We start from the raw sequence: 18,833 nt of genomic DNA, 5'->3' as shown, positions 1-18,833 counted from the left end.
CTGGTGATGGCTGGTGTTTGGTTTTTTTTATTCTTTTTATGCAAGGCATAAAGGATGCATTTACTGTGTCAGGGGTTTCACTAGCGCCTTGCCAGTCTAGGCACCAACATGACCCAGTTGCTCTCAGCTGTTGTCCTTTTGGGCTCATTTGAAAAGATATACTGTATTGATATTCTGCTAGTTAACTATGCAATTTATTATTATTTCTACACAAGCACCTGCAGAAAAATAAATGCACTCGCATTAACAGTAAGTAGTTTTTTAAGTGTGGAAAAGGATGAATTGCATCCATGTAATACATTAATCTGCTTTGGAGAAAAACTGCCATTAGACTTGTGTGATTTAACCAGATAAAGACAACAGGAAAACATCAGGAAACGCCATAAGATACAAAGCAGTCATTACAGCTTAGATGATAATATGGTGCTTTAAATCATCACTAAAATTACAATGGTCTTTTAAAAAAACCACTTTGGATTGTTACTTCTTCAAGTTACACCAGAGTGTGTTAAAAGAGATCACTGCACTGCCAGAGGAAACCACTGGAGTCCGACAAAATACCAGTAAACACCAATGCAATCCAGCAAAACCAGATTTTCTGTATCTTTTTCAAAGGTATCACAGGGTGTTCAACAGACTGAATGAACACGAATCCATGGTAGAGACCAAAAAATTCTTCATGCACACTTTACGTACAGCTTCACTTTTCATTAACAATGCAGTCTTCACTATCACTCACCTTTTCATGACGCCTTGACACTGTGATAATAGTGCAAGCATTTTACAGCATGCAACACTTTTTCCCCTTTTAAAAACAGTCACTGCATGTTTGCTGTGAAGAGGTAAACATACTTCAGTAGCTAGTTACAGTAACGGTTGATATATGAAAAATATAAACTAGAGATGTCAAACTGATTTCATACCATGGTCTTAATAGCAATCACAACACCTGCTGCAAGCCAGAGACAATAACTAACAGAGAGGGAACACACTGTTTATAGGTAGTGAAAGTAATTAAAGCCGTTGCATAGTATACTGTTGTACTGTTCTATTCTTAGCTCAAACTTTTTGTGATTTGAGGAGATCCCCGTTGAAAGAAATTGCTATATAACAAAATTCATAGAAACTCATAAACATGGCAAGTAGCCTACTTATTTAAATATTTCTAATGAAACAGTTCATTAATAGCTCTTAGTAAAATATTTCGCCAGTCATCCTGCAGATTGTAAAGTGTTGCTTGAAAGTATGTGAGCTCTGCAGGGATGCTCATTACTCTTGCATATAATATTAAAAGAAATTAAAATGTTAAATCGTAAAATACACTTATAAAACTAATAAATGATTATGATTTACACACCTGATTACACTTAGCTATTTAGTTTAACCCGTGTAACTTAGGGTTCATTTATTTTTGCAGCTGCACTGCTTCACTTTTTTTCTACTGCACACATCATTTCCCCTAAAGCAACATATAGAAGTGGTAATCACCCACCTGTTATGTCAGATTAGAAAGACTAAAGACTCATTAAGTAACCATTTTGCAGTCAGACTAAGGGACACCAGGGTTTCACCTACTTTCAAACAGAACCGTTCTGTATATCTGACACCGCTGTCCAATATGTACAATACACAGAAAACAAATTTCACTGCAGAATGCCATGATAAGCTGAAAAGGTACCTTCAAAATCGATAGCATTACTTCCAATATATTTAAAAAGAAGAAGAATGACAATAAAGGACCACAGTTTGTTGTCCATGACATTTCATGTGCATATGCACTCCATGCTGACCAGAATCAGACAACAGAGATGAAGCCATTCAAGGGAAGGAAGACATGGGTCTTCTGGAATTGTATTCTGCCAGAAATCCGTTAGCAGACCTGGCGCTCTCTCAGCGTGCCAACTGCATCTGGATCGTCTCGCTTTTGTAGCGACAGTGCCCGACTCTGAGACTCCAGCACGTAGGCGAGAGTGATTGTGTCCAGGCCATTCTGCTGAGAGCCGGGTCGGCGTTTGCGGAGCAGAATCAGCTGAGGGTTTTTCAGGAGGGTGTAAAGAAGAAGCCATCGTCTCCGTGCCCGACTGTACACCGCTGGCACTGGGGAGCACAGAGATGGGCATTACGATTTGGCAATCATTTCCCAACAACAGTATTCAATTTTAATATCTCTCAGCTGCTTAACTACTCCTATTATGTGAAACTAACCTTAGACCAACCCACTAGGGTTAAAATCCACTTTGACCAAACCCCAAAAGTAGCAGAGGTGTATTTAAAGCGGTCCAAGTCTGAAAATGTTTTGTGTTTTGTCACTCGAGTGTAGAAAGACTGATTACAATCTTAATCAAGAAAAAAAAACATTTCAGAACACACTGTCAAACCAGGGAAATGATTGAAAATACACAGGGGCTTTCAGGTCTGAGCTACATTTCTGTTGCTGTTTGAACTGATAACACACTTGTTTTTCCAATCACTGACTTGTTGATAGATTTACTTTCACTTTATCATTCTTTAAATTGGGAGTTTATTTACATTAGGTGTCCAAGTCCTGGGGAAGTAAATTACTGCATTAAAGATAATCTGAATAAATAAAAATAAGAACAAAGGAAAGGCCATACTAATTCATACCATATTTGGATTAAATGATAGAACGACGCAAGCACTGACCAGACACTTCATTGTTGAACTGGGTGTATGATGGCTGTGTTCTCTTTTTCCTCGCTAGTCCTTCATTCAACAGGATGTGGCAGAAGCAGATCATGACAGGGTTGCCATGGTAATGGTCAGCAAAGATCATACCAACCCAGGTATTGTACCCTAAAAGTAAAGGCATAGAACTCAACCCTTCACTCACATTTGATGTCAACAGTTAAACACAAATATTCCTGTATTGTTTGCTTTTTCATATTAGAAACAATTAATATTTTCACTTGTTAACAGAAACAGCAGCCTTAAGAAACATTATGCTTTTGGCCTCCTTTGTGAGGTACTGCACATTCTTACATCTCTGTTTCTACAGAAAGAAAAACTTTTCTCTGTCTTTTTACAGTTGACCCACAGAGGGTTCTCACCTGGGTCCAGGAACTCATAGCCCCTTTGCATGATGGTGCGATCTATGCGAGACACCAGCCACGTGCCCACTACTACACTCAGGAAGAGACGGAGGATACAGTTGCTCAGGCCCATGATTACGTTGTAAAAGAAGAAAAAGTAGTTGAAGTTGTGAAATGCCTTCCTGAAAATAAAGAGAAACTGTCGCTGTAATGATTTGTTGACTTGTTTATTTATCTCTGTTTAAATGTTGAACTAATCTTATTTCCATCAGTCAAGAGATTTGCAATTACTTTAGACTGAAAACTCTATTTCTTCCAGCACACTGATTCCATAACTCAATTTTATAGATGCCTCCCCTACAACATTCATAGAATTAGCTCACATCTCACACCACACTGAACCCAGTTCCTGGTCCAGGCCAAGGTGATATCTCCCCTGGACTACTGCAACCCCCTCTTGTCTGGTCTTCTGGCCTCTACAAATGATCCAAGTTGCCACAGACAAAGCTGTGTTTGATCCCCTAAAGTGTTCCCTTCTGACTCCCCTCTCTGGGCTACTCTGACTGTAGCAGCTTGTATCAAGTTCAAGATCCCACTCAGTCTTTATATCCCAGCAGAGCATTGTGCTCCTCTCCCTCTGGCTGTTTGCTTGTCCTATCCAGGAGAGGTAGAAAACCAGTGAGCCATTAGACCTTGTGGGTAGTTATGGAATGGAAGTATAGCACAGTGGTCATGATACCAGGAGCCGCTCTTCATTACTTGCAAAGTTTTCTGCTATGGCACCAGTGTGGTGGAACAATCTTGCTCTTTCCCTCAGAACTGCTGAATCCCTTCAAGCACTCCAGAAGGATCTCAGAACCCGCCCCTTTCAGAGCCACTTCTCTCTCTCACACACACACACACACACACACACACACACACACTCACACGCACTGTTCCCAACCCAGCAACACAGGGCTAGAGAGGGAGGGGACACACCCCAGACAGGATGCCAGTCCACCTCAAGGCACCCCAAGCAGGACTTGAACCCCAGCCCCACCACACAGCAGACCTGCTGTGCCACCACACCCCTCCTCTGTCTAGCTCCTAAAAGCTAATTTGACCAACACTATCTGCTCTGATAATCTACAAATTTCCTTTTTGAATCTCACTTTAGGCTGTATGTAAGAATTTTTTACCAGCAACAAGGCAATATCAAACACAGGCAATATTTATTTGCATGCTATGCAAGGGTGATACACATAGAAAAGCCCAAAAAAAAAGAGGATGAGCCACCTTAATTCAAGTCGGTTCCACCATGTTTACAGTTTGTGTCTGGTGTTAATACCTCTTTGCAGAAGATTGACACTATTAATGTTGTAATGGAAATGAAAGTGGTTAATAAAATTGGTCAATAATTTGTTTTTTTAGTTTTTTACTACTGTTTCTTAATTTCTAAATGTTTTTATTTAGTTTTTTTGTCTTTTTTAAATTGGTATTCATTTTTATTATAGTCATATCCAAGGTAAACGGGATAGGGCTACAGTCTTACGAAGCTTTTACAAGTTTCTGTTAAGGGGTCCAACTGAGGAAAAGTTCTGCACTGTCAGTTGTGTTCATAACCACTGTAATCTAAACAAGGGATCCTTTTAGTGGTGCATCTGAGGAATATTTGTTCTGATTTCCGCTCTTCAGCTAAAACGGACATTTGGGAATGTTAAGTGCAATTAAACTTTGTTTAAAGGGAGCACTTTATTGTGCTTCTGGTTGCACACGAAACATACCTGTTGTTGAGGGCTAGAGGTTTATTCTTATTTGTGGGTGATATCTTCTCTTGAAGGAAGAATATCTGAACCAGTATAATCTGAAGTATCACTAATCCAATGACCAGTGCCACAGTTAAACTAAAACAATAAGAAAAAATAAGAGTTAATTTGGTTTCCATGACTCTCCTGTGGCTGTAAATCATGCCTCTGTCTTTTTCTGTTAGCTCACAGGATTAAGCCAAGGTGTTTGAGCAGTTCCAGGACTCTGCCGTTCACAATGGGCAAGATGATTCCATATGCAACAATCAGTGCAAAGAGGAATTGGACAAAGTGAATGATGAGATAGCCTGCAACCGTGAAAATACAAGTATATGTGAGCAAGGGACACACGAATCATGCAGCAACGAACATGCAGCAAAAGGGTTTTTTGTTTAACAATTTATTTCATTCATCACAACCATTGTATTGCTGGTTTAAAGCATCTGCTCATTGGGTTACTTTGTAACCACAAGCTTACTTCCAGCCCGAAAGCAAAATAATATTATTCTTTCATAGGTGTAACAAGGGCGATGTCTCATCAAAGTTCAATCAAACATCCATGTAATTGCTCTGAGGACTATCACTGATATTTTTTTGTCCACCCATTACATGAGTTTGTTATGCCTCTACTTTTTATTCAGACAATGGCTTAAATTATTCAGTTTAGTTTTGGGACACAGCAAAGACCCAGAGACCCAGAGACCTTCACAGGGAAGTTCTGGATACCCCTGCTATTATCCATTAATGCAGGCAAAGTAAGTTGAAGTTGAATTTAAATAGATTTAAATGACCTCTCTTCATAAATAATTAACTCAAATGACATGATCTAAAGATAAGTCATACTTACCCCATAATGTAAAAGCTATTTGCCAGCCAGAATACCTTGCAATGGCAGCCTAAAATTAATAGCAGATTGCGAAATTAGAGACATACCTTTATTGTACATAACTATGACTTCTTTATACACTTTGATATAATAAATTGGTCAGAGTTCCTTTTTTGATTATTGTCAAAACGTCAACCAGTAAAGTGTTTTTGTTTGATTTTCGTCACTCATTTGATAAGCTCTCACTTACCACACTAACCGCAGGAGTGGGATTATGAAAATACTTTGGCAGAAAGCTCTTATTTCCTGCCCACAGCCTCCTGAGGTGCTTCCTCAAAGCAGAAAGGGGAAAAGAAAGTCATTCTTCCTGCACACATAAATCCAGTAAAGATATTTTTCTATTAAAGTCACTCTATAATTTTTTTAACATTAAGTCTGTGATTTAGGTATAAAGAATGAATTAAATGACGTGTGACTTGAATTTCAAAACCAAAATCTGACACACACCTGTAGCATGATAAGACATGAAAAATATATGACACAGATGTCAGGCAGGAAAAAATGGCTGTGACAAGCCAGGCTTCTGGAATGAAAAGAAACATGAAAACATAATCATTTTATGACCAGCTACACATCTCTCTTATATACAGTATATTGATCAATAAAGTAATGCAGTTCAACAAAGATATGGAAAAGATTGCTTTACTTTGGCGAGATGAACAAATAAAACCCCAAAGGAAATACTTATCAAGAGCAATGAGCAATAACCGATTGTCAGCTATGAATACTGTACCCTTTGAAATAATATTGTCCTGCACCCTTTCTTAAATAAGAAAAATTAATTCCTTCTGAAATTTCTGTGGGCCCTTTCCAGGTGTGGGCACCAAGAATAGTCACCACCATTCTTCCCACTAGCAACCACCCTGCTGACTGGTTACTGCCTTACTTCTGGCGACATAAGAAAACCTTTCCATGTGAGGGATAACAGCAGCAAACCAGTTGTCTGTCTGGTTGCAGGAACCACTCAGGTCTGCAAAGGATTCCTTTAGCTTGTCCAAATAGTCAAAGGCGTAGCTGCTGACACTGTGGTCCGCTATCGTGATCTACACAGGATGCCATCAGGAAAAAAAATACCATGAGGAAAATGACATCCAATAATAGTACAGATAGGAACCTTATCTAAGCAAGAAGAGTAGCATCAATGCCTTTCAGATAGACATAACAAACAGGTAAAATAAAATCAAATTACTCCCCACCTTCCTCAACAGTTTACTTTGGCAAAGTACCAAAGAACAGAAGTTGCTGTTACACCAAGAGTGTTGTGAGAAATTTATGATTTATGCTAATTCACTCCATTGTGATACGATAGGAACACACCATGTACAGGCCAATAATCGAGACAACGGAAGTGCCAATGATTCTGTTGGGGAATTTAAAGTAGGGGTCCCAGTCGTATATCTTCCTCTGAAACCAGTTTTTCATCATTCTCCTGCATGGAGAAAAGCAACAGCAATGAAGGTTTAAACTGGAGAACAGAATAAAAGTGTATTTTAGTATCACCAGAACCACCACTAATAGTGGATTGCAGAAATATCCAGAGCAATGTGCAAAGCAGAGGCAATGTTCATATCCTACACTACAAGCAAAGCTGCTCTCCACTTCACTCATACCGTTCTGGGGAGTTTGACATCAAGGCCTGCACATATTTGGCCTGGTGGGTTTGAATGAGCCCCCCCTGGTCCTGTGGAGAGAAATATAGGTGATACAGCAGGTGAGGAGCTAGAACTCTGACCAAAGGGTAGCTGCTCCATGTCAGTGATGGGGGACTGCTGCCACAGTGACTTTGTTGCCAGTACTCATCCTGGAACACGTGTGTGTGAAGAGATGCCATAAAGTACTTCTGGTTTGTTATGCTGTTTAATTTAGTACTTTTAGAGTTCATCATTTACAAAAATAAAAGGTCTGAGGCTTTTAAGACATTTGCTTTGGCTGCAGAGAGCTGTCAGTCAAATATCCACTGCCTTGTTTTCATTCAAGGCCACTGTCCATATGCAAACTGCCATAATACATCGCAAGTAAAGGTGCACCACGGATAGTCACCTCCTTATTCTCCAGGCCCATGTGAATGCGAACAGCCTTCACCAGCATGTGGACAAAGCGGCCCAGCAGGAAGATGAGACACAGAATACTTGGCCACTGAAATATGGGTTTCTGGTATTGGCCCAGCACCTGGTCAAAGGTAAACACCACAATAGTTTATTGTCTGAAATTACAGCAGGAAAAACATTACATCTATAATACAAATTTTCACCCAGCACCTGGTCAAAGGTAAACACCACATAGGATGCAAGGCAGGATACAGTCCAGATGGGAAGTTATCACTTGACAATTACACACATACACAAAACAGGCCAAATACAGAGTCATCAATTCACCTGAAATGCATGTCTTTGGATTGTGGGAGGAAACCAGAGCACCGGATAAAGCACAGTCGAACTAGGGTAAGTGAAAACTCAGCACAGACTCAAATCCACACCCAAATCACAGTCCAGGTGCTCTGAGGCACCAGCATGACTATAACCCCCTTTTGTAACTTATGTTTAGTTAATTTCATTTTCATTTCATTTACAATGTGCTGACTTTATTTCAGTAGTGCACATTTTAACCACATTATTTAACTACATTATAAGCGGTTCAGATAATGTGTGTGTGTGTGTAGATTATATGTAGGGCTCTGGTGACATTTTTTGAGTTTTTGTGAAGCAGATACCTACTAAACCACCAGGACAGGTGATGGTGTCCCACAGAGTCACAATAACCCTGTAAAAGAAGTCATATTGCAAATTTACATTGACCCTGTGCAAGAAATTTAAACCAAGGACCTGGAACTGAACAGAAAAAAGTCTACAATGATAACATTTCATAGATAAGATAAATAAAAAGAACCTTTATTCATGTTTCAAAGATTTGTTTTACTAAAGTTTAGTCATCTGTTTGTTAAATGATTCACTAGGAAATTTTTCTCTAGGAAATATTTGCTTCCAAACTCATCTGGAGCATAACTTTAGCCAGTCCACTATTATCACCGTAGCCATCAGTATGGTTTCCAACATTATACTGCACAAAAATGAGGTGGCACACCTATCAAGCTGGCTAAATTAGTAAAAATTTAATGTTACATTGGACATGGACGTGATAATAAATGGATTTCTAGTGTGTTTATCTGTTTCCAATGTTCTAAAGTATCAGTGTGGAGGACAGCAAAGAGCACTGACCAGACCACGGTGTAGAGGATTCCCATCACAGCTCCAAAGCCAAGAAAAGGAGTGGACAAGCAGGCAAAGAAGGGATAGTAGGCCAGGCCCACCTCCAGTGCCCCAATGAGGTACACAAAAACTGCAGAGGACACAAAAAGCTTCACGTTCATTTTGTATGACAGTTTCAAGTCACGTTGCCATGTTTATAATGCTGAAAAGATATTTTTGCACATAATTATTCATTCAGCAGATGTTTTATTCTAAAGCAACTTGGAAATTTCCCAGAAAATAACAGAACAAACTTATTGTAGTAAATGCTCTACCAAACTAGACTGGAGAAAACTGATTATCTTGTGTTATCTAAACTGATCGTGTGACATGACTATCGCAAAGTGCTTCCACAGTCTTATTTACATATCATGGAAATGACTAAAAACAATACAGGTGTCACTCTGACTCTCAGGCTCCATTACTATTACTATTAGAAATGACAAATAGATCTGATCAAATGTGTCATCAAATGTAATGTCAAAAAGGTGGAAAAACATGTTTTTTTTTGTTTTTGGAAATGGGCAAATGCTTTTTCATAGCACTGTATTAATAAAAATAAACATTCTGGAACAAGTCCTATAACAACATATAATTACATATTGCTGGGGGGACATAAAAACTAGTAATAGTATTCAGTGGCATTATACAACAAATCTGCTCTGAATGTGTGGCATCTGGACAATATACTGTGTATATATATATATATATATATATGTTGCAGCTAAAAAAAAATAAGAGTCTATTGTCTTAAAAAAATTATACACATTTTGGCCGGACTAGTGTGTGATGGCTTACCTCTTGCCCATGTTGGGAAGTTCACTGGTACGTATGCCTCAGAGAAGAGTAATATTACACTGGAGGACACGGTACCAAAGGCAAAGCCATAAGACCACCTGTTGCTGAAGCTCCCAGTGAAGTCCAGTGGGCTGGCAATAGGAAGCAGAGTACATTTACATGTACTCATTTAGATTAAGTTTTTCTGTAAAGCAACTTAAAATTATTTTCACGTTTACATATACTGCTGGGTAACTTTTACTACTTTCTAGAGCAGGAAATTGGATTTGAAGTTGAGTCCTTCTCAGTAAATGAGAATAACAAAAGCAGCTCTAATCAATATTCCACCTTGTACCCCAGGCAGTCCAGCACATCAGACCTTAATTGGTACCTTATACTGGGGCTTTAAGGCTCTAGCTACACCTTCTTCTGATTTTACTTACCAGTTTCTAACATTAAAACATGAGGCACATGTTGATATATATAAGCATTTTCATATCATACATATTTTCATTAACATTTTTTGTTTACTACAACTGTCATTCTGTTTAGTGCTTTGCCATCTCTTGTTTTAGAAGAGTGATGGTGTTTTATTTTACCTTATTGTCTCTTCTGTTAAATTATATTTTGTTTTATGTTGCATACTATTTTAATACATCTTGTGTTTACTGGAGATATCCAGTTGCAGTCTCTGACGGAAATGTTGAGATGGAAGCAAAACTCACACAACTATCCCAAAACGGCCTTTCAGAATCGAAATTTTCTCATCGATAGGCAGATGTCGGACTCTCCTTTGCAGATATGAGAGCACTGCAGCAATAAACACCTACAACAAATGAAAGGTGTGGATAATTTAATTATTATTCCTTTGCATTAATGGTTGTCAGAAAATATTACATACAAGTAGAAGAAAAACCACGGTGCTCATTATTATCTATGAATGTGTGGGTTATAAAACACGAATATAAACCGTGGTTCCTCTATATTCTGTCTGTAGGTGCAAATCGGAAAGGTGATTTCGTTATCAATAACCTGAGAAAGTGGACACTTACAGCAGGAATAATTGAGTAGTGCAAGAAGATATGCATTGAGATCTCATTGTCACACGTCTTGTTGCCTGAGGTCCTTGAGATAAGATGACACATAATTAACAGGTGAAGGAGGTCAAGCAATTTGCAAAGGCATAACGGCAAACAAAGAATAAGCAGAAGGTATACAGAAAATTGATTGTATTTCTTCCTTCAGATTTGAACCAGGTGCAGTACACCAGGCAGCACTGCTATCTTACAGTGGACAAGCTTTCAAACATAATGAGTATATCTGAACTCACCCCCTTTCAACAAAGAAAAACAGAATCAGAATCAATATCAAAAATCTATGAGGGTAAGCCAAAAAGGATTCCTGATATTAAAAATCTGATCACAGGCAAATAACTGCGGAAGCTTACCCACATATTTTCCTGTTTTACCATGGTAATGTGGTTATTCTTTATGTTTGCCAGTATGCCATTGTTTGTTACATTTACATCACATTGTTACATTTTAAGTACAGTCCATGACATTCTGCGTTTTTCTGTAGCTCATACAAGTTGCACAGTTAACGAATCTTAGGTATCTGGTCCCCAATACCCAAAAGATCTGATCACTCCTGCAGTCCATCCAGACCTATACACTCCTCCACCTTTGCCCGCTTGCTGACCCTACAACACACCAGAGGTCCAAAATCAAAAGGCTGAAGGTTCTCGGGTCTGGTTCCAATGTGGTAGAATTAGTTCCCTTTGTCCTTCAGTATTGCTGAATCCCTCTTAACTTTTCAGCAGACTCTCAAAAGACCTCTTTCAAATACACTTTTCTCACTGATCTGTTATCAGCCACATAAACTTTCGCTAAATTATCCACTTTAAAAAAATTATCAACTCAAACAAATGCAGCTACTTGTGTAATGTATGCTGGTTAAACTGTGCCATTGGACTCAGTGACTGCACCTGGTGAATAATTGTATGTCTGCTTCCGTAGCTCTCTGCTGAAATGCGCCTTTGTTTAGTCCGAGTTGTACTTCGTGTTGGAGAAAAATGTCTGCTAAATCAATAAATGTAGTCATAAATTATGGCACACACATATTGTCACATCTACAGCACCTGACGCTGATCAAGCACACGATGACAATCAGAACACTCGGCTTTAAAAGACCCTCCTCAGCCCCTCCGCACTCGTGGAATCTCACTGACACAACCGTCCCCTTTTGCCCCTATGGCTCGATCTCCTTCAGCCCCCAGCTTCTGATCATTTGCCTCGCCCTCTGACTTCGTCTACAGATCTTCACTCCCACTCTGAGCGCCGATCGACCGACTCTTCACCCGACTCTCGCACAACGAGAACTTGCCGGATCCCTTAGTTCCAGATAAACGATCCTGCGCTTGGGTCCAGCCACCCTCACGTCCTCTGTTCTGCGTGACAATATCGCATATTCTTAGTTCTCCAGAGCTATTTTTCAGTGTTCTACTCACCCACTTCTTACTGTTTCCATTCCTAGTGCCATAATGTTTATAGAAAAAATGAAGTGAGCAAGTGGAGCAGAGTGGTCCTCCTGGTTTCAAGGGTGTTTTCTTCCACCGTTTCTGTCACCCTCTGTAGCTCATTACCCAGCCATATATTCCAAATGACCTTTGGCCATTCTCCCTCTGCAGCCTGGCTGCCATTCAACCTACCGCCATGTTCCAGTGCACCAGTAGCAAAATAAAGCACAGCTTTGTCATTTATTAACTTATCTGCCTTCCGCAAAAATATATTCTTAGTTTACACTCAGTAAGCCCACTTGTAACATTCAGCTTTGCAGTAAAGCGGCCGATTTGTTGTTTTCTGAAAAATATTGATTAGTACGTGGAGTTCAAAAACAATAACCCTAGGCAATGTTTAATATTTTATTATTAATTAACATAAGTTAATGTACATACAATAAACCAACCAATTCAATTCAATTTCTTTTTATAGAGCGCTCTTCTCACGCAATGACACAGAACGCTTGAACACAGGCGTAGAGCAAAGAAACAAATACTTCAGACAAGGAAACAAAAACTACAGAACTAGTGTAATACATAAAAAATGTTTTTATAAAGCTATGTCTACTGACCACGAAGCAAAGGAACAAAAAACTCCCAGCTGAAATTCGAGGGAGAAAAAACCTCCGGGGGTACAAGTGCCAGTGGCTGCTCACCCCTTCTGAACATTCTAGATTAAATAGGACTTCTGAGTCAGATTACAGGTAACAATGGCACTGTTACTGTATGGTAGCTTGATTTACCGGTTCAGCAAGGTACGCCTTGTCCATCACGGCAGTTGATCAGCATGGGGTGCTTCTGTAATGGTCGGTCGGGCCTCTCAGTTCTCATTATAGGGAAACGATGCTTAACAAGAAGAAATTGTTAGTAATTTATAACTTAAAGAAACAAGTTTAATATGTTTTCATAACTGGGAAAAACTGAAACACAGCCAAGTGGAATTAAATTTCCTTGTGTTATGCCCGAGCGAACATGTAAGTCTTTAGTCTGGATTTAAAGGCTGAGATAAAAGGGCATTTCTGACAGTAACTGGTAGACTATTCCAGAGCTTAGGTCCTCTATAGCTGAAAGCATGACTTCCTACAGAGGTCTTATTGATCACAGGTACTTTAAGGTAACCTGCATCCAATGAACATAGATATCGTCCTGGGATATAAGAATCAACAATCTCACAAAGGTAAGCTGGAGCAATGCAGAGACTTCAGTACCGGTGTTATATGGTCATACTTCCTAGTTCTAGTGACAATTCTTAATGCGTTCAAGTTTCAAGTTTATTGTCATAGGTACAAGTACCGTGTACAAGTATCACGAAATTCTTCTTGAATGCTTCTCCACAGACTATGAACAGTAAAACAGCAGAGAATACTGCACAGAACAATAACAGTAAATAAAGGTAACAATAATCACAATAAATAACAATTAACAGCCAGAGATCTTAAAACAGAGAATGCTTCAAGTGACAGTGTAACGTTCCAATGTGCTTGGAAGGAACAGTCCAACTCTAGTTGCAAAAGGTGGCACATTGGTGAGTGTTGTATACTCTTACAGCAGTGGGGTAAAAGCTGTTCCTGTACCTAACAGTGCAGGTTTGAATAGACCTGAGCTGCTTTCCAGACAGCAGAAAAGAGAAAAGTGTCCATGCTGGGTGACTATGATCTTTCATGATGCGCATCATCTTTCTGAGGCAGCCTGTGGTTTAGGTGTCCGGGACTGCTGGCAGCTGTGCGCCGATGATTTCCTCAGCTGTTTTGGCCATCCTCCGCTTTCTTGTCCTGCATGGAGCGGTTGCCACATGAGGATGCAATACACCCTGTGAGGACGGACTCCACAGCACACCTGTGGAAAGTGGTGAGGACTATAGTGGACATCCTGGCTTTCTACAGACGCCTGAGGAAGTGGAGACGTTGATGGGCCTTTTTGATGTTTGATGCTGTGTGCTCAGTCCATGTGAGTTCAGCAGTGAGCGTGACGTCTATGAATCTGAAACTGTTGACCCTCTCTACAATGTCCCCTCCTATGTAGATGGGTGCATGAGCCGTATCCTGTTTCCTGAAGTCGATCACTAGCTCTTTAGTTTTACTGACATTGAAAGACAGGTTTTTGTCCTGGCACCACTCTGCCAGGAGCCTCATCTCCTCTCTGTAGGCCGTCTCATCGTTGTTGGTGATCAGACCCACAATGGTGGTATCGTCAGCAAACTTTATGATGGTGCTGGAGCTGTGCCAGGCCACACAGTCATGTGTGAACAAGGTGTATAGCACCGGGCTCAGGACGCTTCCCTGTGGAGTGCCCGTGTTGAGGATCAGTGGGGAGGAGGTAATTTCTGCCACATGCTGGGGTCTGTTGGTGAGGAAATCCAGGATCCAGCTGCACAATGTGGCACTCAGCCCCAGACCTAGTAGTTTGTGGATCAGCTTGGTTGGGATGACAGTGCTGAATGCCAAGCTATAGTCCATAAATAATAGCCTTGCATAGCAGTTTTTATTGTCCAGGTGAGCCAGTGTGGAAGTGTGTGTGATATTGTGTCTTCAGTGGAGCTGTTGTAGCGGTAGGCAAACTGCAGTGGGTCCACAGTGTCTGGGATGGTGTCCTTAACGTGTCCCGGCACCAGCCTCTCAAAGCATTTCATTGCAATGGGGGTCAGTGCCACTGGGCGATCGTCATTAAGGCAGCTCACTTTTTCTTATGAACAGGGATAATGGTGGTGTTTTTGAACCAGGTGGGTACAGTTGAGCTTTTTAAGGAGGTGTTAAATATGTCCGTGCACACAGCAGCCAGCTGTTCACTGCTTGTTTTTAAAACTCGCCCTGAAATTCCGTCCGGGCCAGCAGCTTTGCGGATGTTGACTCGCCTAAAAGTTTTTCTCACTTGTGCCACAGAGACGGTGAGACTGGAGTCATGCAGGACTGTGGGAGCTCGTACTAGGGGGTCATTGTTTGCGAGCTTGAAACGGCCGTAAAATGCGTTCAGTTCACCAGTGAAACGTAGCGGCACCTGTCAATGTCCGTGTCTGTGGTTTATAGTCTGTTAAAGTTTGGATTCCTTGCCACAACCTACATGCGTCTTGAGTGCAGTTAAACTCCGATTCTACCTTCCTGCTGTATTCATGTGTTGTGCTGGCGATGGCTTTGCGGAGCTCATACTTGCACTTCTTGTATGCGTCCATGTCTCAGGACTGAAACTTGCAGGTACACATGCTGATCTTATTTTTGATTTCGGCGGTAATCCACGGTTTTTGGTTAGGGAATGAGCGGACTGTTTTATGGGGTATGCAGACACCTACCCAGTACCAGATGAAATCCGTGACCACTGTGGCATACTCGTCCAGATTGGAGGTTTAGTTTCTGAACATGTCCCAGTCCACGGAGTCAAAGCAGTCCTGGAGCCTTTCCTCCGCTTCTGGTGTCCAGCACTGCACAGTACACGTCACAGGCTCCTCTTGCTTCAGTTTCTGCTTGTAGACTGGGAGCAGCAGAATCGACATTCCTGAAGTGAGTTCTAACCTTTCTAAATTATACATAAAGCCATTCAGTAAAGTAAATCAATGTAACAACAGGGTATTTGAATTAGAGCAATTTGCCATTACAGTCTTTCTCAAAGACATTACAGCAATGGCAGGAGTAGAATTCAATAGGAAAACTTTAGGCTACAAGTCATTATCCCTATTAGTACAGAACTGACTACCCAATAAAATGAAAACTCAGGTACAAAGCAGCAATATCCAAAAAAAACAACAAATGAATAAGACTATTCAGTTCTGACACTCAAAATCCAAAGGAAGGTAAAACCCTGTAAGGGGCAGTCACATTCTATACTATATTCTATTCTCACCTCTTCACTTGCGTTGTCACTTTTAATTTTTTGGCTATTTGTTGTTATTGGCATTATTGCTTTTTAGTGTAGTACTATCTATTGTGTTGTCTATAGTCTGCGGAGAAGCATTCAAGCAAGAATTCCATTTCTTCGTACACGGTACTTGTACTTACGACAATAAACCTTGAACTTGAACCTTTGCTCTCAATCTTCTATTTTGTTTCACAAGGGGGTGCCATATCCATATAGATGTATTTCAGGTAAAAATAGTCTAGTACAGTGCAGATATCTGCGTTCATACAGTATACATGTACTACATTATTACCTCTTATAGCACTGTTGTCACACCCACCTCTCAGAAGTGAGGCTAGCACACCTGAGCAAACTTCAGATTCGGGGTAAATTGGAAGAAGCCACTGCTGGGAAGTCGCAGTATCTATGCCTTCTCTCCCGCTTTTTCCCCCTTCACTTTTGTGCTGTTTCCCAGAATTGGTACCCAGCTTAGACCCTGCACGTACTCGACCACGATCCAGCCTGTGCCCATGATGAAGATATTGGGCCTGACCTGTAGCCCCATACGACTCCGAGCTGGAACTGCCCTTCTGATGTTAAAACTCTGCATTTGGACCCCTTCCCTGCTCTCTCTCCAAGTCTGTGTGTGGCAATAGTTTTATTTAGCTTCCCCCGCCATATTTCAAAGACACAACTATAGCGCTAATCAAGTTATTACATTGACTTTACATTACATTTAATTAATTTAGCACACCCTTTTCTCCAAAGTGACGTACATCTCAGAGAAAAATACAATATGTGCATTACATCAAAAGAAGGACTATTGTATTACTGTGTAATTCGGTAGAATTTATGGTACGTATCGTATACATTAACAATTTGCACAGGTTCTCGCGAGCCACATTACATCCAACGGTAGGCAACGTGTGGGAGGCACAGTCGGATAACCCTGCTATGCCCAACTACACAATGCTCTTCAGGTACAGCAGGCTCGGCTACAATATTACATGTAAAGGAAAGCAACTTGTAATTTCCTCTAGGTAGAAGCATGGTAGCACAGTGAGAACAGCAAGTACTTCACATGGCCATCGCTAGTTGGGATGAATGTTAGTGACAGTCCTAGGGGCCCAAAAACTTTATTCAAAGGGGGAATGGAGCTTTATTCTTTCAGAGGACCCAGAATTCCAACCCTACACCACGCCCCAGCAAGAAGAGGCTTCCACACCTGCAAGCGGTTAGGGTTAAGTATAAAGGCAGCTGAACCACCCACTCGAGTTGAGGAACTTCATCAAGACCATCCCCTAACCTGTAATAGCGACTACCGCCTGCCACCGGGCACCTACTGCTCCACCAGTTTGATGACATTGGCCCAAACCTTCGACCTGGAACTTAGGTTCACTTCTCGGATGACAATCACACCCTCGGCTTTCATCTTCATTTCGCTCTCTGACGTGGATTTCGGATTAGCCGCACAGAACACGACGACCTCGTTATCTATTCCTCTCAGTAAAACCCGTGCCCTTGGTACAACACAACACCCCAGTGTACAGTGCCTGGAATGCTTCATTTAATATAGCTCATTACATATAGCTTCGGTTCTGCTCAGTTTGTGTGGAGTTTGCATCTTATGAAGAGCAGCTCCTGGTATCATGACTACCTTACCATACCTCCATTCCAGAACCACCCACAAGGTCTCACTCCCAAAGAATGACTGGCTGGTTGCAATTGCTCAAGACTATAGTTACATTTCAAGCAACATTAAATACAGCTTCATCTTGTATATGGGGAAAAATGAACCAGATACAATAATATTAATAATTTTTATCCAAATAAAATGTATTTACATCAAAGCTTACAACATGTTGTACTGAACTGCTGTTTCTCCATGAAAATGTTTCAAGTGAGGGGCCTGACAAGAAGCATTACAAATAACAGACATCTGTGAAAGTTCAAAATATTAACTGGAGTACTTTGCTTCTATCTGAGTTAAGGCAAAGGAAGGCAAGCTTAAGAGTGGTGGATCCTGACATGCACCTGGGGGTTGAGAGTCTGCAAGGAGCAACACTTGTAGGCTCATTGTATGCAAAATGAGGGCTGTGATCTCGACTGGTATCACACCAGCGTTCCCCGGAGAGGGGGGCGTTGGTGAAAAGAATCAAAGTCAAGTCAAAGTCAAGTCAAAGTCAAGTCAAAGTCAACTTTATTGTCATCCTGCCTATATGCGAGGTATGCATACAGGAGAGCAAAATTCCCCAAAATCTCTTTGGACTTCTGTGCCGCACAAAACATATAGTGCACAACATGAAATGAGAAAGAAGAAGAAAACTGACTTCTCTCTCCAAAAAAATCAGGACTTTATTTTGTTTTTGCCTCTAAACAGGTACGCAAAAGGAAGCGCTTTCTAGGTTAAAATGGCAGTTTGATGTTTTGTTGTGGACAATATTGGTGTGCGTTTTTTAAGTGTGTTACAGAATACACACACACTGGCTGAAACCGGTTGTCCCAAGCAAGGCTGTGGCATGCTGGAACCTAAGCCAACAACAAAGGGCATATGGCCAAAGGGGGAAGGGACACACTCAGGACAGGATGCCAGTCCATCACAAGGCATGCCAAGCAGGACTCAAACCTCAGACCCACCAGAAAGCAGAACCTGGCTAAACCTGCTGTGCCACCACACCCCCTGTTACAGGACACTGAAACTATTTACTT

The 18,833-nt window shown here is 40.9% G+C and overlaps 1 protein-coding gene across 1 annotated transcript; it reads right to left on the bottom strand.

Moving 5' to 3' along the window:
* Window positions 1–273: 273 nt before the first annotated feature.
* On the bottom strand, window positions 274–12,372 carry stra6l (STRA6-like). The gene is made up of 18 exons (XM_018741383.2): window positions 12,249–12,372; window positions 10,795–10,867; window positions 10,468–10,568; window positions 9,764–9,894; window positions 8,936–9,056; window positions 8,435–8,480; window positions 7,761–7,889; window positions 7,331–7,401; window positions 7,038–7,149; window positions 6,607–6,763; window positions 6,168–6,243; window positions 5,911–5,992; window positions 5,682–5,730; window positions 5,025–5,142; window positions 4,814–4,933; window positions 3,069–3,232; window positions 2,665–2,814; window positions 274–2,097 (listed from the first exon to the last, which is right to left on the bottom strand). Exons 1-18 carry the CDS (start codon window positions 12,278–12,280, stop codon window positions 1,871–1,873), a joined length of 1,959 nt encoding a protein of 652 aa, XP_018596899.1. The 5' UTR covers window positions 12,281–12,372; the 3' UTR covers window positions 274–1,870.
* Window positions 12,373–18,833: the final 6,461 nt, after the last annotated feature.

This window comes from Scleropages formosus, chromosome 16 (assembly GCF_900964775.1).
Source record: "Scleropages formosus chromosome 16, fSclFor1.1, whole genome shotgun sequence".
Classification (NCBI taxonomy): domain Eukaryota; kingdom Metazoa; phylum Chordata; class Actinopteri; order Osteoglossiformes; family Osteoglossidae; genus Scleropages; species Scleropages formosus.
The sequence above is the reverse complement of the archived record's forward strand: the minus strand, read 5'-3'. Positions and strand labels throughout refer to the sequence as shown.